Raw genomic sequence first — 23896 nt, 5'->3', positions numbered from 1 at the left:
TATAACTATTATTATTATTGTTCTCCAGCTACATTCGAATTGTGAAGATGTTTTCAACCTCAGGACCTACAGCAAACTAGGTAAAACCAGATTTGTTACTAATACTATGACTTCACAGATGACTAACAATTAAAAACCCTTTAGTGCATTTTTTTTGTGTGAGTTTAACCTCACTTAACCTCATATAAATCAGCGCAATGCAGTGTAGGTTCATGAATGTTGGAAGCAGGAGTCATTTTCAGGGGAAGTAGGTAGAACATCCAGGTCAAGTTTCATCATGAAATAATTTGCAGTAGACATCAGAGTGAAGATGGACTCTCTGATGTTTGAATTCCTTTTTTCAAATACAAGCAGTCTTAATCATCCTCTGGCTGTTGGCCACAGCAGATAGATTCAACATGGACACATAGCAGGAATGCAGCTGTGTCCTGGGTCAAGAGGCCCTCTAGCAGCAGCAAACTCCTTTCACCTCTCTGCTAATGAATGTTTGTCTGCTGTGTTTACTCAAGTTGCCAAACTCCTCAAACAGCTAATAGATCATCGACACCCAACCAGTCCGCTCTGGCTGTAACCTGCACCACTGATCAGCAGATTTGAGTGTATTCGCAGGCCCAAAATCCTGGATGTCACACAGTAAGTCTTTGCTATCATTGCCTTCAATCATGGGCAACCTGCATATGGAAGGTGTTTATCATCAGACAGCATGCACAGCACAGTAGGTCCTGGGAGTTTGTAGTTTTAGTGCTAATGAGCAACAGAAATGTTCCTCATGTGTGACACAGATGCTCAACTGGGGTGTAGACTGATTAACAGTTGCTAATTAAAAAGCCTTCAGTGCTGCATCTTCACTCCAAATAAACAAATTTTAATGTGAAACTATTCCTTTAAGTATTTTGTATTTCTAAAGGGTTTTTAAACATTGTCGTAATGTATGCCTCTGAATCAGACCTGCAGACCACTGAGGTCCATTGTCATGCAGTAATTCTCGTTGCCATCTGCTGGCTGAGATTGTAAAGACACAGTGGCTCATGAAAAGTACTGTATAATACTGTATAGGCAATTAACAACAGTGTCACACAGTATTCCCATTTGCATTTTGTAATGGGACAGTTATTTCCAATGAACACTGTTTTTTTTTTTTTGTTTTTTTTTTGAAAGAGTTGAAAGTCTATATTTTCAAATCAAAACATGAAATTACTTTTTGCAAATCATCATAATGTTGTGTTTTCCTGTTTTAAAACTAATTTCTTTTGCGGTTTATGAGTTTTATACGTCTTTTTGGTACCCTATAAAGATCGACTATCTTGTCGTTCTTTATATTAATGTTATTATAACGTTATAATAATGTTATAACGCTTTGCCCATTTTTGGATCCATCCCTTTTGCATATTTATATCACAGTGTTTCGGATTATCTGTCAGTGTTCGACATGCCATAGCGTTTTGAAATATGTCTTTTGTTATCATCTTCAATTATATGTGACAGGCAAAGTATAAGGGTAAATTTGACCCTCCTGAGCCACCATCGGCTGCATAACACACGTGATCCAGTCAGTTGACAAGGCAAAACACGGCAGTAGATTCGAGAGACAGGCGACATGGACCATCAACGAATAGACAGAGTGGGCCTTCTGTCACCCCTGGAGGAGTCCAGCGCTGAGATAAGCAGAGACAGCGGCATTGTTTCCCAAAGTGCGAGCAGTTTGTCCATGGTGAGCGAAATCCTCAGCAGCGGTACCGTGTCGCAGAGCCCCAGCTTTGGCGCAGCAGCTAACGTTAACCCTTACAGCCCGAGCCTCAATGAAGCAGCAGAGCCCGGGACACCTGACCAGCACTCCCCAGAGGAGGAGGACGACGAAGTCCTGAGACACACCGCCCTAAGCTACTCGTCTTACATCAGGGCGACAGCTGGAGAAGAGGTTTGTGCTCATGGCTTTTACACAACAGAGCCACCGAGTCGTGTAAAGCACCGTACGTGCTAACTGCAGTAGCTCGAGCGAACGTTAGGTTAGCTCTTAGTTTATGAAGTAGCTGTAGCGTAGCGCACACTTGTATTACTGCCATACATGTGGCTAACAAGTCCTTTCAACAAGCGAGAAAGGCAGCTTTTGACAACCAGTAACCTAAAGTGGCAGTTAAGCGACACTGAAGTAGTGACATGGTTGGTTTCTGGTTCGCTGCTGATTTAGAGGCATAAAGCGGAGATCATTTACGGCAGCTGTTGGACAAAGTTATTGTTTTGCAAGTTAAAAACAAGTGTCAGTCTTTTGATATGAAGTCAAAGCTTAAATATTTTGAGTCCTAAACATGTCCTTACGTACCCTTCAACATGCAGTTTCAAAACTTTAAACATCCTTCTGACAACAAACAATAAATCACACCTGTCTGTAAGGACGTACTCTGTGAACTTCATCTGACTTCTCATGAGGAGCAGCGAGCTTTGCAAAGAAAAATCAGGGTTATCTTGGTCATGTGTGCCTTGTCATGTTGGATATTTTGCGTGTTTTGTGTTGTGTGAAGTCAGCTTGTCATTTTGGTGTTAAAAAGAGTCGCACCTCGTTTTGGATTTTGTCAAGTCCTCAGAATCATGACTCAAGACTGACTTGCCTAAATCCAAGACATGTGACAAGAGTCCATAACTCTTGTTTTCTGGTTCACAACTGCAAACCTGGTAGTAAAGTAAAGATAATTTAGAAACACACAGACAGCGATGGTTGGACTGAAAGAGTCAGCACCCAAAAGGTAGCCTGTCTTCAGTTTTAAGTTGTTTTTATTTGTAGGAATTGACTATGTTTTGTAAGCTTTACGTAAGATGGCTGACCGACCAGATTAGTGTCACTCCTCCAGCAATTTATAAAGCTGAGCTAGCTAGGTGGCTCTGTAGGAAGACAAAGGTCCCTGTGTTTGGGCCCTGTGGCCCCTGCTGACTCAATTTAAAAACGTTTCATTGAATTTAAGCTGTGATTTAGGTGCCGGACTTGATTTGAAGCGCGCAGAAATGCACAAGTCCTAGAATTGCTCCGTTCATTTGGTGCACTTGTTGCAATTTTGGTTACTGAGCAGTTTGTGTCTGTGTGTAACATTCTCACAGGTTTTGCTTTTTAATGATTTCTCCTCTAGATCCTGTGTTTGGACAAGAGCTTAGAAGAAATGCTGACGAGAGTAGATGAGTTTGTTGGCATGCTGGATATGGTAAGCCAAGTTAGGCCAATTGGACACCATAAAATATTATGAATTTACTGGATTTCATTTTTATTTACATGCATGCATGCATGCCTCTCACGACCTTTGGTGTTTTCCCTCTAGATTCGTAATGACACCTCCCAAATAGTGAATGAAAACCTACCTCAAATCCAGCAGAAGTCTGATGAAATGAGACAAATATACAGAAGAATTGACAAGTTAGAGGTAAGTCATCAGTTCAGCTTTGCAAAGGTTGAAGGAGTTTTTGCCATTTCATTCAAATGTTTAGTTTTGTGTACTTATAGAAATGCCTGCTTGATCTAGTGAATGGCATCTTGTAACCTAAGCAGACTGCACACTACACTAATAGAGATTCTGAAACCTCTAATGTAACATGATGTAAACAGGATTTGTGAGCATTTTGTTATAATTAACAAGTGAAATATCCTCTTCACAAGAGAAGGAAGTCTGAGTGATATTTTAAACAAGGTAACCTTTACTGACTGATTACTTCCACTTCAATTAATGGGCGCAAACACTGACAAAAGTGTATATTCCTGTTTCCAAATGATAATAATGTTTCACACAACTTATGAGAGTCCGTTTCATACAGAGTTGGTTTTTGTGACTTGTCATTCATTCCTCTTTGGAATCTTGTCTTTATCAAATATTTGTCACAAAAATTGTCAGAAATGTATATATATATATATTTCTCTATTTATTATATTATTACTTCATTTTATTTAATTATCCTGACCATTTTCAGTTCAGTTATTTCAAATTTCTGCCTCCATTTTACAAGGAAATTAAAACCTTTTAAAGATTGTGAGTTATTTGCCTGCAGCAATAAGCAAAGGCCTGCACAGACTCGTGAAACTTCATCAGTGGTGAATTGTCTTGACTGATGTTTGTCTCAAATAACGGTGGTAAAGAATCTCCATTTTATCAGCTTTTTTTGCTATTATTTTGGCAGGCCTTTGTAAAGATGGTGGGAGCTAATGTCAGTGCGATGGAGGAACAGGTCACACAGGCAGAAGGAGAACTAGGAACATTACCGGGTGCTTTCAAGAAGATCCTCCGCACAATGACCGTCCCAGGCTTCTTAAACGTGAGAGCTCCATAGCATACTTCTGGATTTGTAGTTGTCATTGTCGGTTTGCTGACATCGCAGTTTTTGTATCAGCCAGATAATTAATTGGGATTCATTTTTGTGTCCATTCGCTCACAGAAACCGACCAGTCCTAGAAGACCAGCAGCACGTCAGCACCAAGAGATCCCCAGCGTGTTTCGGACAGATGATTATTTCACATCACAGCCAGAACAGTGACACACACAGGAACATTTAACACATAACTTGGTTCTAACCTCAGAGGCCTCTTGGGGGAAACTTGTAGAGACAACTTTTACTGCCAATCCATTGCAGGAGGATCTATTGGTGCAGTGGCCTCGACAAAGCAATAGCAGCCTTTCTGAACAAGTCACTGGACGTCAAGTGCGTGAAGACATTCTGCATTCTGAGTGTCATTTTCCTGGCAGCAACAAGCACTGAACTGTAGCAGTGATTGAGTTGATGAGTTTTAAAGTGCCTAAATGGGTCTTATTTCTGTCGGTCTTGTTTTCATTATTTGTGAAGAAAACAATGTCAGATGTCAGATTTGTGACAGGAGGACAAAGTCATTCTAGTTGCCAATAGGACACTGTAAAGAAGGTACAATTGGAGGAGCTATAAAGTTCTTAGGATGTATTATGTGAACAATTAACCCAGCTGTTTGTTTTTTTTTATAAATTACATTCCTGTCACTGGTGTTTGTAAAGACCTGCATGCTGTTATGAATTAATCTATATTTCTAATTTCTCATCACTCCCCCCAAGCAATATTGAGCTCATCCAGTTAAGCATTTAATGTCTTCCATTTCAAAATATTCACTTTATCACTAGCCTTATGTTACTTGCTATGGATGACAGTTGTCTCATTGCTATGGGGCTACATCTTTGATGGCACCTTTTCAATAAAAGCACACTATAGATGAGTTGTGTTAGTTTCTCACAAATCAAAACTTCTTAACTAAAGGAATCTTCCCTCAATCTTGGCCATAATGGTTATTAGTTTAGTTTCAATTTAGCTCTTTTCAGGGACAAAGACCTTGGACACAAAGGGGGCTGAGTGTACATGGCATTCCTAAGGACAACCCTATAGGCCCATAGAGAATGCCCATGTACAGGGTCCAGAATTATTTGCTGCACCCCCATAAAGTTATACAACTTATTGTGTTGAGTTCTGTTTTTCTAGAAGCTGTTCCCCTTATTCTGCATTTTAAAAAAAAAACCCTGCTTCATTTTCTTCTAGGGCAGACAGGCCTAAATTCCAGTCATCCATATCTGAGTTTTGATCTTGTTGGAAGGTCACTCTTTAAAAATGCTCCACTATGGAACAACCCAAATATTCACAGTCCCACTATGGATAGCTCACTTAAAAGTCTGGTAGCTAAAGGCATGTAAATAATCAGGGACTTAAACATAAAAGGTGTATTCTCTAGTTTCCAGTAGCTCTTCTAAAACTACAACCTGCTTCAGCACTACCTGTTTAAGTACTTGCAAATCAGCCACTCAGTCAAAGCAAACTCAACAGATTTCCTGGCATGGTGGAGGAAACCCCTCTGTTGCTCTGCACCTTACATACAGCATATCACCCAGAGGAGAACATCACCTGTTTTCAACATTCTCAACACCTAATAAAACAGATCATAGTTGGATCTAAATTGCTCGTGTAATGATGGTAAATGGCACAAACTTTTTAATTTCCACAAAGCAGACTAATTCAACTCAGTGTCTAGCACAGAAGACGATCTGACAGTGCTCAGGTAGAGTTTTGAAAATAAATACTGAACCTATCTAAGAAGTTACCAGAGAAGATCAGTCCACAGGATCCAAAATGTTGATCCTAGGAGACGTGAACCCACTGAAAACAAATAACTCTGTTAAGCACTTAATTTTACGTGCCAGTACAGTAAAAGTAAACGCATTTAGTAAGTCTGACCTCGACGTTACTCAGTCGGCGAGGAGCAACTCCTGACAGACCAAACTCGGGTCATAGACTGTACGGTTAATCGCCTTCATTGGTCAGCCTTCCAGCGACGTCATAAGTTTGTCATGAGTCGGAGGAAGCGGGAACCCCATCATCCTCTGACTGGATTTGTCTCCACGCTGCTTTTGCCTGCTGGTTGAAAAAGTAAGCTAAAACTTACAGACACGGTAAAGTACGTTTAAGGTACAATGCTTCAGCTAAAAGTTGCCCAACTGTACTAACACGGTTTATAGGAGATGGGTATAATGACGCTAAATTAAAAACCAAGATAAATGTTGCGTTTCCGGGAAAGGCAGAGCTCTGCTAACTGCAACGTTAGCCATAAATTAGTATGATTGCTGTTGGATAACTTTCGGCGGTGGCTCCCGACGTTAACAGTGAACACGGTTAAGCACCGGCTGTGGAAGTTAACCCCCACAAACCCCGGACTAGCTCGGAAGAAACTTCTGATGGACCTGAATTTATTCTAATCTCTGTCGACCCTCCGTTAACTGTTAAACGTACCATAATATTCCTATGACTTGAGAGAACTCTGACATTAGCAGAAGTAACACACTACTCAAAGAGTAACTATTTCCCAACTGTTTCCACAGCTATGTTACATCTTTAAGCAGAACACACAGCTAGTTAACGAATTATATAGAGGAGAGTTTATCTGTTAGCGAATGACTTTTTTTTTTTTTGTACAAGATGTGGGTGGTCTGGTTATGGGACCGCCTCCGAAGAAGACCTCCCATCAAATGTCTCACAGTGTTTCCCATGCGCAGTTTGGTATTAACTAGTTTTCTCCTTGCACAATGCCCTTATGAAAAAGCACTTTAAAGTCCATACGACTGTTATGCAGTCAGGTTGAGTTGGTCTTACATTTTAATCAAAAAAATCAACCCGGTCGTCCTAACTGTCTTGTAATCATTAACGTTAGTAGTGCTAAATGTAGTGTCAAAATACACTGAGGGCTGGTGGATTCTCATTAAGTCAACCCACAGCAGAAAGAAGTAGTGGGAAATAAGATATTCTTTATGTGCTTTCATCTCGACAAAGTCATTTTTTTGTTATCAGTGAATTCTTTAAAAATGAGCAAAGCCTTGACTTTTCTCTGTCATCAATGAAGTTACCATGATAGTGTAAATATTAGAATGGCTGACGTCCCTAACTAGAGTACAAGTCATCCTTTTCAGCGCCATTTTAGTTAATAAAAGCATTGACCTTCCATTCATTCAGGACTAGTATATATTTTTTATTATCATTCCTGAGTTGTTTTATTTTTACAATTTTATACATTTTGTTTAAAGTACTGAAGTGTCCAGAAAAGAAAGTGTTTAGTGAACAGCCTGCAGTCTGCTGTGTCTTTAACGGACTGCTGCTAATGATGAGACTCTTTTCTTTCACAGATCCAAACCTTCACACATGGCTGGTCAAAAAGAAATATGGCAAAAGATTGGAGAGGACTTTGTCCAAGAATATTACAACCAGTTTGACAATACCAACAGGATGGGACTTGGTAACCTATATGTAAGTTTGTTAAGTGCATGTTAAAATATGGAGCGTAAACAGTGACGAACCAAATTCAATCACACTCGACATTCACAGATGAAATTACTGTTGTAAATGTCATGATGCATGGTAAAATAAATTGTGTGCATGTGTCTGATTCTGATTCTGATTCTGATATGAACACTTCTTTTTTTCCTTAGTCTGATGCAGCCTGTTTGACATGGGAAGGGTCACATTATCAAGGGAGAGAAGCCATTACTGGCAAATTAGCAGTAAGTACTGGTTTGTATTAATATCAGTTCGCCAAAAAACCTGGACAAAGTGGGATTTTCAAACAGGTTAGTGGTACCAGAAAAGGAGCGGAGTCATCCATGTGCAGCTTCCAGTCCAAACATCTTTGTGTGTGTGTGTTTTGTGCATTTCATTAATAGTGTTATGTCCAATCGACAGAGTTTGCCTTTCAAGTGTATTAAGCACATCATCACGGAACAAGACTTCCAACCCACAGTGGATAGCTGTATCCTCATCATGGTTTTTGGACAGTTACAGGTGAGCTGCTACATTTTAAATGACAATTTGGCCAATACCTGTAGCCTGTCACGAAGTGAGTTCAGCTTAGTCTGGTCTTCTGGTCTGGGTTTACCTGGCCTCACTAGGTCTAATGTAGTCCATCCTCGATAACTGGTATCACGCAGCTAGTTATCAACTGGCTTTATGAACTAATTTTTCATTCCAGCCACGAGTGAAAGAGGTGGAGGAGATAATTACAAGTAACAAAAGCCACCTCTTCCCTGGTAGAGCTGTTTTTTTTTTTGGTTTTTTTTGTTTGTTTTGTGGAAAAGAGTTAAGCTTTGTGGGACAGGCCCCAGATCCACAGATACACAAACTGCAGTTGATTCTTGTACATGCATTGAACCCTAGTTAAAATGACAGATTATGCTTTCTCATCACTGTGCCCACAAACACTTCCAAAACTTTTTCTCCAACAGGTAGATGATGATCCACCAATGGCTTTTCATCAAGTGTTCATGCTGAAGTCCCAAAACTGCGCATGGGCTTGCACAAATGATGTCTTCCGGTTGGGGATACACAACATACCAGTGTAGTGATCTGGATTTGTTGACTCATGGACATTGCTATCCAGCGCTGATTTCATACAATGGTCATGCTGTCACTGAAAACACATGGAATTATATACAGTGTTTACATTGCATTTATAAGCATGCTACTTGTATTGAAGATGTCAATTCAGTCCTACATTTCTGACCAATAAAAGTCTGAATTACTGTAATTTTCTTCCTTTTCTGTGCCACGTGACTATTTTCTTGTTTTACTCATTTTCCCCATGACAAAGACTATAATTACAAGTCATTTTCAGGCACTATGTCGTCTCACAGTGGAGCTCATGAGATTTTGAGATACAACATGTCTCGCGTGTTACCGCTAGAGGCGCTACAGCCCTCGTGTTGTCAGTTTAAATGGTTAACTAACAAAGCTGAGCCTTCATGCGCATGAGGTTATGGCACAGGGTAAAATCTAGAAGCACCGAAGGCAATGACGCCGACGGTGAAAACGAAGTCTTCTCAAGAAATGGATCTAATGAATATAGAAAGGCAATCTGAACATCTTAAAGAACCGGTAAGCAATTTCAGAACATCTGTTTGTATTGTATTTAGTTAATCATTAAGCTAGCTGTATGCACTGTAGTCGGTGTGTCAACCTTGAGCGAACGGGTAAATGGAGACGTTTCAGCTTTGCTGAAACAGAATTCCGCATTTTCATTTTATGAATATATATAGTTTATTGAAAATGGAAGGATTTACATGGTAGCTCTTTTAAAACTGCCCTCTTCTGCTAATGTAGTGTTAAGCTAACAGTTGTCTGTTATTGACGGTTTATGGGGTTGTCTTATACAACGCAACCTACCACAAAATGTAGCTAAAATTAGTAACACTATTGCTATAACGTGATAAGATCATTCCTGGCAAAGAAAAGAACTTAAACGAATAAATAGCAACACTGGTACTGGACATTTAAACAAGATATGTATTGTTTTGACTGGTAAGAGTTACTGCGCAAGCGCAGTGACCTGTTTTTTAATTAAAGGCGCAGCTGTGATATTTGTTTTGTAACTGCTACATTCATGTAGCAGTTACAAAACTGACCAGATAAATAGGAGGTGAACATATCTTTACCTATTTACTTACTGTTTGGGCTCTGGCTGTTTTCAGAACGGCTTCAAAGATGAAGACCCAGGCTGCCAAAATGACTCAGAGACAGAGGACGAACCTTTGCTCCGAGAAAACCCCAGACGGTTTGTCATCTTCCCCATTCAGTACGCAGACATCTGGAAGATGTACAAGCAGGCACAGGCCTCCTTCTGGACTGTGGAGGAAGTGGGTATCAGTGTGACTGTGTCGAGGGACTACTTGAATTCTGGTGTATCACCAGCTGGCTTAAGGGGAAAACCCACAGTTACTTCGAAATGGCACAGAATGTTTTCTACATTATGTTTTATTGGCAAAATATGTTTGGATAAGAAAACACATTTTACAGTATCAGTGTATTTAAGGTAAAGTGAATACTGCTGAAGTAATAAAAATTGCAATTGCAATTGCAATTCCCACAAAGACGTACTGTATAACAGCCCTGCACAAAAACACCACAACCTGTATCACTGAAAAAGGAAGAAAAAGGTCATGTTGTATTTTTCAGGTTGATCTATCCAAAGATTTGGCGCACTGGGACCATTTGAAACCAGAGGAAAAACACTTCATCTCCCATGTCTTAGCCTTCTTTGCTGCAAGCGATGGTATCGTCAACGAGAACCTGGTGAGAGACGTTAGAGCGATGTTACCAAGCTGTAACTGATGTTTTGTAGCTTGTGCGCCTCTGAAGAGATGTAATGTCATTAAGTACAACCTAGCAGCTTTAGTTTCAACCTTGTGATGGATGAAGAAGATGCTTTTATATACAATGTAGTATATTACTTGTATTTGTATTTCTGTATTATCTAACAGGTGCAGAGGTTCTGCCAGGAGGTGCAGGTCCCTGAAGCACGCTCCTTCTACAGTTTCCAGATCCTTATAGAAACTGTTCATTCAGAAATGTACAGCATGCTCATCAACACTTACATCAGGGACCTGAAGGAAAGGTTAGTAGTCATTTTAGATAAGCTCAGTTTTCTTTGCGGTATGAGAGGAGCACATATCTAATATTCTTAAGGCTCAAATCAAACTGTAAGACTTGCACCTGTTCATCACAGTGAAGTCTTCACCACTTTGTGGGGATGTCTGTTACATTCCCAGCTTTGATGTGGGGCTCTGCATCAACCACATATTCAAGAAAAGTATTCAGACTCCATGTAAAATATGTATTTTGCTGCATTCATTTCACTCTCTGCATTTATTTAATTTTAGACAAATTTGTTGAGACTTGTTTTTCATGTTATCTGCAAGAACAAATTAAAACCTGCAAGGAAGAAAATTCCTTTTATAGGTGTTGTATTTGTTGCTGAGGTTATGTGTTTAGAGCTAGTAATGTAAGTCATTTTTATTGACTGTATGCTTCAGGGAATATTTATTCAACGCCATTCAGACCATGCCTTGTGTGAAACGAAAAGCAGACTGGGCTCTTGAGTGGATAAATGACAGCAAATCCACATTTGGTAAGGAACATACAACATTACACAAACTAGTATTGTAAATCGCATATAATGAGAGACTCTCACCTAGAGGAGCTTTCCATTTATCTGTGGTTAATCATACTTTTGACACTTTGTGCCCCAAGGGGAGCGACTTGTGGCATTTGCAGCAGTGGAGGGCATCTTCTTTTCCGGCTCATTTGCTTCCATCTATTGGGTCAAAAAGAGGGGACTAATGCCTGGCCTTACCTACTCCAACGAGCTGATTAGCAGGGATGAGGTGAGATGGATTCACAAACAGAAAGAATAGGACTTTGTCATTTCTCATGCATAATACTGTGAGCTTTTATCTTGCATGATTTTTGCCTGACAACACCTGATTAGAGGTTTTCCTGTTATTTCAGGCCATTCATCTAATTCTTAGCTTATGGTACTTCATCACTGAAAAATGATCAGAGAATCCATGGTTCTCTTCATTTAGTTTGGGCGGGAAATATTTTCACAGTATTCGCACATTATTCTGACATGTATATTGATGTGTTTCCTAGGGCCTGCACTGTAACTTCGCTTGCCTGCTGTACAGCTACCTGGTGAAGAAACCATCAGAGGATCGAGTGAAGGACATCATTACCAAAGCTGTTAGCATTGAGCAGGTCAGCAAGTGTTGGGGGAACATGCTCAACTTAGAACACTTATAAACTGTTGTAACATACAGTATACAGTCAGCTACATAAATATTTAGACAGTTACAGTGTTATATTGGCTCTGCACACCACCACAACAGATTTGAAATAAAACAATTATTATGTGTTTTTAATACAGACTTTTGGCTTTAATCCAAGGGAATTGACAGCTTGATTGTAAATACGTAACACATAGAACACACTGACTTCACCAGATGCTGGGTTTCTTCCGAGTGACGGTCTGCCAACCTTCTACTGCAGCTCTCTTTAGCTCCAGCTTGTTTCAGGGGCTTCGGCTACCGTTCAGTTTTCCCTTCAGCAAGTGTAATAGATGCTCTACTGTGTTGAGATCAGGTGATTGACCATTCATGAACATCCTATGTCTTGGTCTCAAACGTTTTTGGTTGCTTTAGGAATATGTTCTTGGTCCCAGTCCTGTTCTAGTGTGAGGTGCCATCCAGTTGGATTTGAGGTGTTGGGTTGAACTTGAAAAGGATTTCTCTGTACACCTCAGAATTCATCCTGCTTCTTTTGTCAGCAGTCATTTCATTGATTACAAGACGAAGGAGCTGGAGCACCACTGGTAGTCACACGTTAGCCCCACCATCTTTTACAGATGAGCTGGTATGCATAGGGATAATGGGCTGCATTGTGGAAATTAACAAAGACCTCAATGAGGCAACATCAGCTTTGTTGTATATATTTATTATAACTTGGCCAAGGAGAGACAACCATACAGCTATACAAACTGCAACATTCTATCTGTCTTTTACTCTGTGCAGGTTTTCTTTATACTAGACGTTTCTGCCCTCTTTTAGGGACGTTTCTTGTCTTTGTAAAGCCTTGGCTACCACCCAGTGACACAGAGGCTCAGGATGTTCTCGTCTCATTATCTTACACACTCCTGCACAGCGCTCTAACGAGTGGAACATATTTCCTGTTGCATATCTACAGTCATGAAACAACAGTGTTGCCATGACCTAGAATAAAATAGCAAGTTTCCATAACTGTAACATAATCATTTTCCCACTATAGGCTGTTCTTTTTCTCTAGGTTTATCTTGTTCTATAGGTTTATTTATGTCTCATCAGTCTGCAAAATCTTATTCGAGAATATTGCTGTTTTTTTTAGGTAATTCTTGGAAATTTGTAACCTGGCCTTTTATGTTTTGCATCTTGTGGTAAATCCTCTTCAGTTTTTCTGGTGAAGTCTTCTCCTTATTGTGGTTTTTGACAGATATGCCTCTTGGCGCATTTTCTTCATGTGGCTGACAGTTGAAAAGGGGGTTTTATTCACTAGCAAAAGGATTTATGCAGTCATCCACTGCATCAACTTTTCCAGGGTCTACTCTGCCAGGCCACCACTGTTCAAGTTAAAGAATGTAACAAACAGTTGATTTGAGCAAACCTAATGAGTCTGCTGATTCTCTAAGTGTTTCTGCTTTTTCAGCCTCACAATGACCTCGTTAACTGACATTCTCACCTTTTTGGTCATCATCGTTACTGACACCAGCAATAAACTTTGAATGAAAATGCCACACCTAGAAACTTAAACTGTCTTTTTTGGTGCCTAAATAGGGAAGACTATATAAATGTTTGTCATTTCTACATCAAATAATTCAAACTGAAAACTTGAAGCACTTGAATTACATACTAATTGGTTAATTTGGAAACCACTGTTGTGTGTACACAGGCAAAGTAACAAAAATTATTTTCCAAATACTTAAGGAGCTGAATGTTTTTCCACTGTTCACTATGTCTATATTGATTCCCCTCACAATAACTCAATAGTAAGAGTCTATTCTCTGTGTGACCATAATCTCGATGCCAGTTTTGTACATATCATATTTGGTGTTGCAGGAGTTTTTGACAGAGGCCCTGCCAGTGGATCTCATTGGAATGAACTGCTGTCTGATGAAACAGTACATTGAGTTTGTTGCTGACCGGCTTCTCGCTGACCTCGGACTGGCCAAGGTAATTCTTTTTAAATGACTATAAAATAGATATAAAGATATAACCACATTGCCATTGCTCAGTGAAACCCTTTACACTGTGGTAGCTGTTGTGTTAAAGCAGAGGACCTCTTGGTTGAGAAGAATTTAAGACAGTAGTCCTTGAAAAAATTACAGTAATGATATATGCTTTACGCATGAGTTAACTAAGAAAGTTTATTTTAATAACATCAACATGTGTTAATGAACTGTATTTTTTGTTTGCTTTTTTCTGTCCTCCAAGGTATACAAGGCTGAGAATCCATTTGACTTCATGGAGTCCATTTCGCTAGAGGGGAAAACCAACTTTTTTGAGAAACGAGTAGCGGAGTACCAAAGATTTGGAGTTATGTCAAGCATGATGGACTGTGAATTCACTCTGGATGCAGACTTCTGAAACTGATGCACTCTTATGTATTTGTTATGTTTGACCTATTTATTTATTTTGTTTAAAAGCAGTTATTGGCAAAAAAAAAAAAAAAGTTTTAAGTCTTCAGTAATACAGCACAGTAATACAAAGGACAAATGAATGGTTGACATGATAAAGCTGCACTCAGCTTTTACAGCAGCTTTTCAAAAGTAGGAATTGAAAAATACAATTAAGAGTTAATTAGCGGCCAATAGCTTGCAACATAGAAAAAGGTGATCAAATGGACCTTTTCATGGACTTCATGGCTGTTTTTGACCTCAACATATTGCAAGGCAGACTTAAACCTAAATAATAGGTGAGGTGATAAGAGTGATTATTCTCTGGACCTCATTGAATTTTTGAAGATGGTTAATATCTTGAATACATTATATACCGTATGCAGTTTGGACTGCTGACTTCTATGGCGATTTGTTTTACCATGTTGTCATTTTTACTGTACATTAAATGTTTTGTAACATGAAAATCTGTTTGTGGTTACATACTGTTTGTAAGAAAATATTTCAACATACAGCCAACAGAAAGCCAACTTCATTCAGCAGACCAATGTTCAAATGTGGGTAACTAGTTATAAATATGGTTTAAGTACATAACTGAGGTAGGGCCAGATTTCTCAAATTTCTCTAACGAGGTTGACTTGAAAATGGCAGTATGAAGTAGTATTTATGTATCGTGAACTGTAGTTTTCCGGAGATTTTTCCAGGGGTCAGATTAGATTAGCCACTCCTTCGTTAGCATACGGATGCCGGTGGGAAATGATAGCAGTTAGCTAGCGTTTTCGCGATTTGGTAAGATGGCTGGGGACTTTCAAGGTTTTGCGCTGGAAAAAGCCGAACTGCTTTCCAGCCGTTTGAAGGAGATCCTGACCTCGGGACAAGGATATGTTCGGGCCCAGTTCGGGGTGGATTTGGGCCTGAAGCCCGAGTTGTACCCGACGTGGGTCATCCTGTCTACGGCCGCAGTGGGTCTGCTACTGCTACTCGGTTTGTCATGGGCCGTTGTCTGTGGCGGTCTGTTCGTCGGGAAAAAGCAGGGATCCCCGGTAACCCGAAGTAGCTGTGAGCCCGAGAAGGCCAGTTTAGCTAAAACTGCCAAACCAGAAGAACAGAAGAAGAGGAACAAGAAGAAAACGCTTGAAAAGGTACCGTACATGGCGCTAACGAGCTGCTGAATCACTGTGTCAATCGAAAGTGCGTCTATTCATTGATGTGTTCAGAACCAATTAGCTAACGCTAGTGCTAAACACAAGTGTTTACACAATTAGCATTAGCTGTCGTCAACACAATTTATGTTTTTATTTACATTGTTATTTTATTAGTCAGTCAGTTTAGCCGTCTCATCCCGAATTAATTCGCGTTAGCGTTCCAACCCATTTTGTGTACACGGTATAAATTAAGCTATCACAGGATCACGGGGCCCATTTACAGAATGACATATAATTCAGATGTATAACTACAACGTTATGAGTATCTGTATGTTAAGTTGGTGTGCGCACAGCTAACAATTGACAGTCCGCCAATAATAGTTAGCTAATCTAATTCTAGTTAGTGAAAACGTTGTTGGACAGCACTTAAATAACATTAAGAGAAAGAGATAAAGTGACAATGGTATCTTCTGCACACATTAGTAACGACATCTCAGGAACCATGCTTCAACAAGTTCCGGACTACGTTACCCGTTCAGACCACAGCCAAAAGTCTGTGGTCAAGTCAGGTGGAGCCATTGTGAAAGTTTCTCACCAAATGGATCCTGCTTTTAGTAGTAGTTTTGAGAAATCGTAGTTGTTTCCTCGAACATTTTCAACTCATGCAGCTGTTTGGTGGGACATTTGTAAAATATAGTACATTCAGATTTGTTTTAAGAATTCATCTTGAAATTAAAAGTTAGAATATTCTGCAAATAAAAAAATGGGTGAACAGACTATAAGTTGCATGCTTGCTACATTACTGGATCATTAACAAGGTGCAAAATTAGCAGCTGCCAGATTCTGGTAAAACATGAAAGTGGCTGGTAGATTTGCTTCACTTACTAGCCAAAATATGGTCATCTTTTGAGTGGCTGGTAAATTTTGAATATTCACTATCCATTTGTCTGATGAACACAAAGGTTAATTTCACACTTTAACATCATGTTTATCTGATGTCTGTTTTTGTCTTCCAGAGGACTCAACCCAATGGACAGCCAGTAGCTGTGGCTCAGGAGGAAGTTAAAGTGACTGAGGCAGTTTCCAAACGAGACCCACAGATCAAATCCGAGAAGGTATGTTTGAGCAGCTGCTGCCAAAATTAAGGTTGAAACTATTAATAGTTGTTGGTGGGCAGGGCGGACACAGGTTTTTAATTGAGTTTTGCTCACTTTCGTTTAGTTGTAACCAAACAGTTTTTGATGAAATTCTGCTGACTCCCACTCATTTCTTTCTATACACAGGTGAATGATGTACAGGCCCCAGTGCAGGTGAAAAAGAACAAGAAGAAAACCAAACCAGATGTGAAACCAGTCCAGCACGTGTTTACAGTTGATGGGAAGGAACCTGATGATGGTAAAACTCAACCCATGGCAGGGGAAATTTCATAATAACTTCTCCTTTTCAGCCTTTTCAAATTGACTATTAATTGTATTGTATGTCCCTTACTACCTACTAACCTACGTGATATCTCCAATTTTAGTTCGCCTCACTTCCTACACTTATCATTTATTTTTCCTGTTGTATAGTACCAAATACCAACCAAATTTCACCCTTAATCAGCCTCAGTCTAAAATATTTCTTTATCAGCAAGTCACTCAACCCTTTGATCTTCTTTCTTTTGTCCACCAGGTGCATGGGAGACCAAAGTTAGTAACCGAGAAAAGAAGCGAAGGAAGGACAAGAGTACTGAGGACTCTGGTAGCCCAGGAGGGGTGGAGGCTCCAAAGACCAGTGTGGAAGCACCTATAGCCACAGCACCCGCTAACACCAAGAAGAACAGAGGAAACCAAGGTGTGCATTCAGCATTCGTTAGATTGTGGGGATTTGTCTAAGGTCATAGCTTATCATTAAAAGGGTGATGGACTTTTATTGGAGATTCAGTTTTGGCAGGGCTAAGCATATATGCATGCATGTATGTATGTATGCACCTAGAGGCAAACAGTCTACCTATGCTTAAACAAGAATTATCTGTTACTGAAGCATAGATTATTATCTGTTATTACTATTTCAGAGACCCTGCATTCAAGATCAACTGGAAAGAGAGATGCAGCCAGTGGAGCTGGTAAAGACAAAGATATACCATTATTTATTTAATAGCATCACTTTTTTTTAATTTCTCCAAGTAAAGCTTTGTTTAATATCAAGAAAAGATGGAGAAGTTTGATGATAACTCACTGGTTGACAGAGCTGTCGTTCTTACTTGTCTGTCTCTTCAGTGTCCTCCAGCTGGAGAGAAGAGCCGTCAGTCAATGGTGGAGGTTGGACTGACATTTCTATGAAGACACCAGAACAGATGGCTGTGGTGGAGGGAACCAAGTGGAGTGCCATCCACATGGCTAGACCTTACAGGGCCACACATAAACCTCAGTCCTGGGCGCAAGAAACACAAGGTACCACCTCAGTCTGTGTAGACTATTGACTACAATTGAGAAGGAGTTTCATTGTCAGAAGTGGTTATGTTATAAGTGGTGAAATCATTGAACATTTCAATAAACTGCCAGCTCAGCAAAGACACCAAAACATCAAAAGACTTAATTTTATAAGGTGAAATACAGTGGGGGATTATTAGTGAGAAATCAAAGGTAGTCCCTGATATCTCCATCAGTACTGAGTGAGAACATCAGTCGGAAATCTGAGCTTCACTGTGTTGGGCAGAACAGCATTCCTGCTATGTTATTTGTGCTTCTATGTGCTCTTGCCAGCAGCATGGAGTGGCATTGATGGCCGGAGAAACACTGATCTCAACCCTGTGTCCTTCTCCATGCTGGGACCCAACACCACGGGTTGGTGTTGTTATTAACTGCCAGCTTTATTTCTCAGTCACAAACCAGACTCTTCTTCCTTAACAATGTAATCCGCATAATGCCTGATGTACTGTTTCCACTTTACTGACTAGTTACTTACTCCCTCTCGCTTCCACAACCACCTTCTGTCTCTCTTAGACCCGATATCAAATGCAATGGAGCTGCAGTGGCCAAAGCAAACTGATGGTCAGGATGAATGGTCTGGTTTCAGTAAGTATTTTAGCACGCCGTTTCGGGTAGCACACCCTTTTTAATAACTGTGGATTTGTGAGAAAAATTTAAAAGCTGGCAGTACTTTTGTGAGATGAAGCATAATAAATAAGGCTAAAAAATATAACAATTAAATATATGCATTTTGATGATATGCAAAAAAAGGATATGCATTTTTATCCTTTTTTTACCCTGAATTTGTAATTGCTATCTTGTTGTGGATTTTTTTTAAAGATGGGATGACTGCAGAGGACCAGAGCTCTGACTGGAATGCCCCACTAGAGCACTGGGGAAACTATGAAGAGGTTGTTGTGACACCAGCGCCTCCACCCAAGGAACAGCCTGTTCCCAACAAGGTTTCATTGACACTGCTAAATCAACCACATGGCTAATGACACCTTTTAGACATTTCTAAATTATGCCTGTGCTATGCCTTAAAGTGTTAGTAACATTTTAAGAACACTTTTTATATTCAGGATTTTATTGCCTTGTTTTTGATGGGTGCATCATTAAGGAAGAAACACAAAAGTCAAGTTGTTAAACATTTGCAAAAACAGAACCATCGGCAACACAATATCTTTGATACTCTTTGCTGATTTGTGTATTCATATTTCCGTATTTCTTTCAGCCATGGAGTTCTGTTACCAGAACTTAGTGTTCCTTATTTTCAAATAACCTGAATGTCCATTCTTGTTATTGTAGGTGTCAGAGGATGAGAAGGACATTGACGATCCCTCCAGTGGGGCCAACAAATCCAAGAGGAAGAGGAGGAGGAAGAAGAAAGCAGAGGAGGAGGCTACATCTGAGGCTCAGGCAAGGGGAAAAAAAATTAAATAATCAGATTAATCTCCTGAAGAAAAGTAAAAGCTTTTCTGTTAATTTGTACTCATTCACACAATTGAATTTTTTGGTAATGTCATTTATCTCATTGTAGACGGTGACTGCAGCGCCTCAAGAGCTTCCCGTGCCTGCCTCCAAAAAGCATAACCCCAACATATCCTCTGCTCAGAGTAGGTTTCCCCAGCTCACATTTTGAATTTGTAGTCACCTAAAGTGAGGGAAATATTAAAAATGTGAATGTTAATGAATGTTCAAGCCATACTCAATCTCCCTGCTTTTCCTTTAGTTTCTTGAAAAACATACTGCAGTTTATATCTGTACATTTAATGGAGATGGTTTACAGTTCATTGATTTTGTTTCCTTTTTCTCTTTAATGTTCTTGCAGAGAAGCCTGAGCAGATTGTGGAGCCTCCAAAACCCACCCAGAAGAAAAAAGTCCGAAGGGAAACATGAAGTCACATTGCAGGTCCATACAAAGCATATGCAAATGATTGTTAAATGTGTCACATGCAATAATTATCAGGTGCAGGAGATTCTTTTTGAGATACATCAATGGTTTATCAGTCACAGAAACAAATAGAAAACAAGCAGCGGATATCACCTGCTTGTCTAAATAAAACGATGAAATGTGGTCCTATGGACTGAAATCTTAAAACTGTTTTGCACTATTTGCTACACTGCAAACCAGAATGGAGTTTCAGGAGAGGTGGATTTGCAGTGAAGGTACATGTTAATGAAATTGTTTTTATGGCAGCAAAGTGTTTTTTTTTCCCTCCAAGAGTGTATGTTGATAATTGTAAATCCAAAAGTAAACACATTTTAATTTCATTTTTTGTTATATGGAAATTTAAGTTCCAAGAAATGCATGGATTTTTGCTTCCCAGAATATTGCACTTTGTTTTGTTTGCCTTGTTGATACTCTCTGTATCAATTATTGAAATGTGTGGGCTGGTCTCAGATCAGGATACGTTTAGATTTTTTCAAGTTCATCGCAGTACATCACTCAGATGTACATTAAAAGAGTTAAGGGTTGCTGTCATCATCCCAACTGTTCATACAGGGGTGATACCCTCATAGAGCAATTACAATGTAAAATTGGTCAAACAAGGATCCACACCCCTTGTTTTGTGCAAAAAAACACTCAGGTGAAGCTAATTCCGATTGAGTTAGCCGAATTGATGGGTACTCTGTGTTTCCCTGAGATAAGCGAAGGATACAGTTTTATTGCTGTGACAAAACCCTGAAAATAAACTACCAGGACAAAGGAACCCAGTTTGCTAATCTCAAACTGCTGCAGCCTCAAATGAGTGTTTCCCTTTTGCATAGTAAAAATACAGTGTATTCCCTCTATTAAGGAATCTCTGCTAGACCAGTATGAGCAGTAGAAATGATTGTAGCTACCTATAACTCTTTACAAATTACAATTGAGTGTTTTGTTAACACACGCTTCGCAGTCCTATAAAAATTATATTTCTCCCAAAATTGACCGTTTGTGTATAAAAGCCCCCTAATGAAGAATGGCAGCTGTGATCTGGCTGAATTCCATGACATTTACAGTGGTGGGAAATTTGACAGCACTAACTGTATTCATTGTTTTGCCAAGATCTGTTTAAATACACTGCTGACTGATCTTCAGAGGCATAGCGTGACACCAGAGCAGTGTATTTAGTCAGATATTGTTCAGACTGTGATGAACATTTGCAGTGCACTGACAGCTAAAATGTCACAGATTCATTATTTAGGGATCAGATCGGATCATTTTTAGGACATTAAATTTAAAATGTGGACATTGTAAACTGATTCTAGAATCACACTGGGGACGGTTAACTGTTTTGTAGAGAGCATAGTAACTGATATGAACCAGCAGGAGGCACTGTAATGTGAAGTAAAGGAATAGTGAGATTATCCCTTAAAGCAGTAACGCTATGAAGTGTTGTCCCTCTGGTTTTATCATTCTTACTGTCAGTCCTTATCTGAATAGACTGTGTTGATTTTTCTTGAAACTTGATTGTCCCTTCTGCACGCTGTATGATTTAAAAAAAAAAAAACAAAAAAACAATTTTTTTCTTCCAGTTTTTGTGCTAGAAAAAGCCATGCCATATGTACAGATTGTAAGGGCTTTTTCCAGTTCTGTGATTGCACTGTGCAAAAGGCTGTATCAAGTTCCTTTTGATGTCGATGAATTGCTTTTTACTACCTTCTTGCAGAATGTGAAATATGTAACTTCTTTGGTTTGTACCGGATTTCCAGGATGTATGATGGAGGATTTTTATTTTTTTTTTACTTTTTTGACAGATTGAGAAAGATAACGTACTTAGACATATGATAGGGAGCAGCTTTAATTCCACATCAGAGATGGGTTTTAAACAAGACACACACACAGTTACACATATATAACAGGAATTTAATTCCATTGCCTTAACCTGTAGTTGTATAGGAAGTGCGTCCTTTTTTATAGTTCCCATCCAATTGCAAGTTTTGATGTCATAAATTAATTTGATCTTGCATGACTTTGATAATAGTACTTGTGTACATGAAATTAAGAACAATCCTTTGCTTTAACTGTTAGTACTTGGTCCTGGAGTACCATTCGGTGTGTATACTGTAATAGCTTTTTTAATGAGACAAACTGCAGCTTCTCTGTGGGTGTCCAATTTAGCAGACATTAACAGGAGTCTGTTGCTGTTAGGCAGAGAGCCTTTTCAAGGTGTTGATCAGCTGGTGTTGGTAGATAAGTTGGCTTCAGACGCCCTTTTTTTGGTCTAATTTTTACTGATTAAGATGGATTCAGTCATTGTATTTATATACTTCTCTTTAGGAAATGGTTATGTGAATGATTTTGTTAAATGAGGAGATACAAGTGACATTTCTATGTTTGTTTGGTAAAAATGTAAAATAAATGAGAATTGCTTGATATCGCGTTGTCACAGAAATACATTTTTGATCTCTACAAAAACAACAACTTAATAAAACTATGGTTTGTGTAGTTTTATTTTTTTATTTTTTTATTAATTATTTTTTGCTTTTCCCAATATTGAGGCTTGGAACTCAAATAAGTAACACAGCAGCAATATTGCTTATTCTGCCTTGAAGAAAAAAATTTTGGCTGTATCCAAAGTGATTTTATGATGTATGTGGGAGATTTTTTTTCAAGCTCATCAGATTTTCTTGTGGCTGCAGAGCCTCTTGGTGATCCTAAATGAAACAAGGATGAAAATAAGCCATGTATTATAGTATGGCTTAATGGCAAAATGTTTATATGTTTAAAGATGACATTACACTCCTCTTCACTGAAAAACTAAAAAATAAATTGAAGTAATGAAGCAAATAAATGGATAACTAAGGAAACTGCTAAGTATCCAGGTAAAATGCTAAGCAAATTGTTAAGTATTAGAGGAAATTACTAAGTAAATACATTACTAAGTAACTAAATAAATACATTTAAAAAGCAATTATTTCTTTTGCAAAAAAAACCCCCAGAAAACAATCTGTACTTGTTGAAAATGACATTGTGATTTCAGTGATAACTGTATTGTATTGTCATGATAACTGTGTTTTAATAGTGCTTTTGTTCTATGAGGATGATGACACATCAAGATGAACCACCAGGAAGCTCTGCATCTTTTCTAAACTCTTCCCACATCACATGCAGCATTTAATTAAATTAGTCGGTATCTCACAGAAGTAATGATGACTTTTAATCATGTTTCCTGCCAAAATAACATTAATGTATGAAGTGCAGTCATAGTCTTTCAGCATAATTCTGCACAAGCAACACTCATGGCAGGCGGTGCTTTCTGCCTTGTCACTGGCATCTTGTTTTCAAGTTTTTCTGTCAAACTAATGTCAGATCTATAATTTATACAGTGAGGGCTCACAGTATGGGATGGTTCACATCTGTGTCAGCAGTCAGGCCTGTTACAGGCCCTGGTTACAGTGACCCTCCTGAGGCCAAACCTCTGCCCCAGTCAATGTGGTGAGGCAGTCGCATGGCACGCTTACAGAGCGTGACCTGACCTCCTTCGTCTCATCAGTCTCTCCATCCCTTATCTCTCAGTTCAAGCTTTTAATCTCTCACAATCTCTGGCTCACTGTCCATTCACCTTCCTTTCACAGGGACATCACGTTTTTTATTTCTGCTTTTGTTTTTTTTTAATTCTTCCCTGCCAGAGGATTGTTATACTTATTTTTCTTGTCTGTGTGTATGAAAGGCAGATAATAATAGTGAAGGTCACTCTCTAATGGATGATACTGCACTTGCTTAAAGCCCTGCTATGAAAATCACTCGCTAATGCTGTTTTAAAAAAAGATTTATCCATCCATCCATCCATCCGGTTTTACATGGTGCTATT

The 23896-nt window shown here is 39.1% G+C and overlaps 4 protein-coding genes across 6 annotated transcripts; all 4 read left to right on the top strand.

Moving 5' to 3' along the window:
• The first annotated feature begins 1520 nt into the window (after positions 1–1520).
• On the top strand, positions 1521–5212 carry bloc1s4 (biogenesis of lysosomal organelles complex-1, subunit 4, cappuccino). The gene is made up of 5 exons (XM_046418709.1): positions 1521–1918; positions 3120–3191; positions 3306–3407; positions 4156–4290; positions 4411–5212. The coding sequence occupies exons 1-5, from the start codon at positions 1598–1600 to the stop codon at positions 4507–4509; spliced, it is 729 nt and encodes a 242-aa protein (XP_046274665.1). The 5' UTR covers positions 1521–1597; the 3' UTR covers positions 4510–5212.
• A 1042-nt stretch (positions 5213–6254) lies between these two features.
• Positions 6255–9052, top strand: LOC124075211 (nuclear transport factor 2-like). Its single transcript, XM_046418711.1, has 5 exons — positions 6255–6411; positions 7659–7779; positions 7962–8033; positions 8212–8310; positions 8751–9052. Exons 2-5 carry the CDS (start codon positions 7675–7677, stop codon positions 8865–8867), a joined length of 393 nt encoding a protein of 130 aa, XP_046274667.1. The 5' UTR covers positions 6255–6411; positions 7659–7674; the 3' UTR covers positions 8868–9052.
• Positions 9053–9197: 145 nt separating this feature from the next.
• On the top strand, positions 9198–14610 carry rrm2b (ribonucleotide reductase M2 b). Its single transcript, XM_046418708.1, has 9 exons — positions 9198–9399; positions 9993–10157; positions 10477–10593; positions 10782–10915; positions 11334–11428; positions 11551–11684; positions 11953–12057; positions 13947–14060; positions 14322–14610. The coding sequence occupies exons 1-9, from the start codon at positions 9316–9318 to the stop codon at positions 14472–14474; spliced, it is 1101 nt and encodes a 366-aa protein (XP_046274664.1). The 5' UTR covers positions 9198–9315; the 3' UTR covers positions 14475–14610.
• Positions 14611–15085: 475 nt separating this feature from the next.
• mtdha (metadherin a) lies at positions 15086–22460 on the top strand. 3 transcript variants are annotated; one of them, XM_046418705.1, is made up of 12 exons: positions 15086–15645; positions 16665–16763; positions 16932–17043; positions 17320–17481; positions 17702–17752; positions 17907–18080; positions 18396–18473; positions 18633–18704; positions 18939–19060; positions 19407–19517; positions 19639–19714; positions 19930–22460. In XM_046418705.1, exons 1-12 carry the CDS (start codon positions 15298–15300, stop codon positions 19995–19997), a joined length of 1473 nt encoding a protein of 490 aa, XP_046274661.1. In that variant the 5' UTR covers positions 15086–15297; the 3' UTR covers positions 19998–22460. The 3 variants fall into 3 exon arrangements, with proteins under 3 accessions (XP_046274661.1, XP_046274660.1, XP_046274662.1); XM_046418704.1 differs by having other exon boundaries at positions 18393–18473; XM_046418706.1 differs by lacking the exon at positions 18396–18473.
• The last annotated feature ends 1436 nt before the right edge of the window (positions 22461–23896 follow it).

The sequence above is a fragment of the Scatophagus argus genome, chromosome 17, assembly GCF_020382885.2.
Source record: "Scatophagus argus isolate fScaArg1 chromosome 17, fScaArg1.pri, whole genome shotgun sequence".
NCBI lineage: Eukaryota > Metazoa > Chordata > Actinopteri > Scatophagidae > Scatophagus > Scatophagus argus.
This window is presented reverse-complemented; position numbering and strand designations above follow the sequence as displayed.

Excerpts from the sequence above, each read along its gene's own strand:
- LOC124075211 (XM_046418711.1), top strand. The coding sequence starts at position 7,675 with ATGGCTGGTCAAAAAGAAATATGGCAAAAGATTGGAGAGGACTTTGTC. Across the intron at positions 8,034-8,211 it reads CCATTACTGGCAAATTAGCA|AGTTTGCCTTTCAAGTGTAT; the intron begins GTAAGTACTGGT and ends TCCAATCGACAG. Across the intron at positions 8,311-8,750 it reads TGGTTTTTGGACAGTTACAG|GTAGATGATGATCCACCAAT; the intron begins GTGAGCTGCTAC and ends TTTCTCCAACAG.
- rrm2b (XM_046418708.1), top strand. The coding sequence starts at position 9,316 with ATGACGCCGACGGTGAAAACGAAGTCTTCTCAAGAAATGGATCTAATG. Across the intron at positions 10,158-10,476 it reads CCTTCTGGACTGTGGAGGAA|GTTGATCTATCCAAAGATTT; the intron begins GTGGGTATCAGT and ends TGTATTTTTCAG. Across the intron at positions 10,594-10,781 it reads GTATCGTCAACGAGAACCTG|GTGCAGAGGTTCTGCCAGGA; the intron begins GTGAGAGACGTT and ends ATTATCTAACAG.
- bloc1s4 (XM_046418709.1), top strand. The coding sequence starts at position 1,598 with ATGGACCATCAACGAATAGACAGAGTGGGCCTTCTGTCACCCCTGGAG. Across the intron at positions 3,192-3,305 it reads TTGTTGGCATGCTGGATATG|ATTCGTAATGACACCTCCCA; the intron begins GTAAGCCAAGTT and ends TTTTCCCTCTAG. Across the intron at positions 4,291-4,410 it reads CCGTCCCAGGCTTCTTAAAC|AAACCGACCAGTCCTAGAAG; the intron begins GTGAGAGCTCCA and ends ATTCGCTCACAG.
- mtdha (XM_046418704.1), top strand. The coding sequence starts at position 15,298 with ATGGCTGGGGACTTTCAAGGTTTTGCGCTGGAAAAAGCCGAACTGCTT. Across the intron at positions 17,482-17,701 it reads GAAGAACAGAGGAAACCAAG|AGACCCTGCATTCAAGATCA; the intron begins GTGTGCATTCAG and ends TTACTATTTCAG. Across the intron at positions 19,715-19,929 it reads CAACATATCCTCTGCTCAGA|AGAAGCCTGAGCAGATTGTG; the intron begins GTAGGTTTCCCC and ends ATGTTCTTGCAG.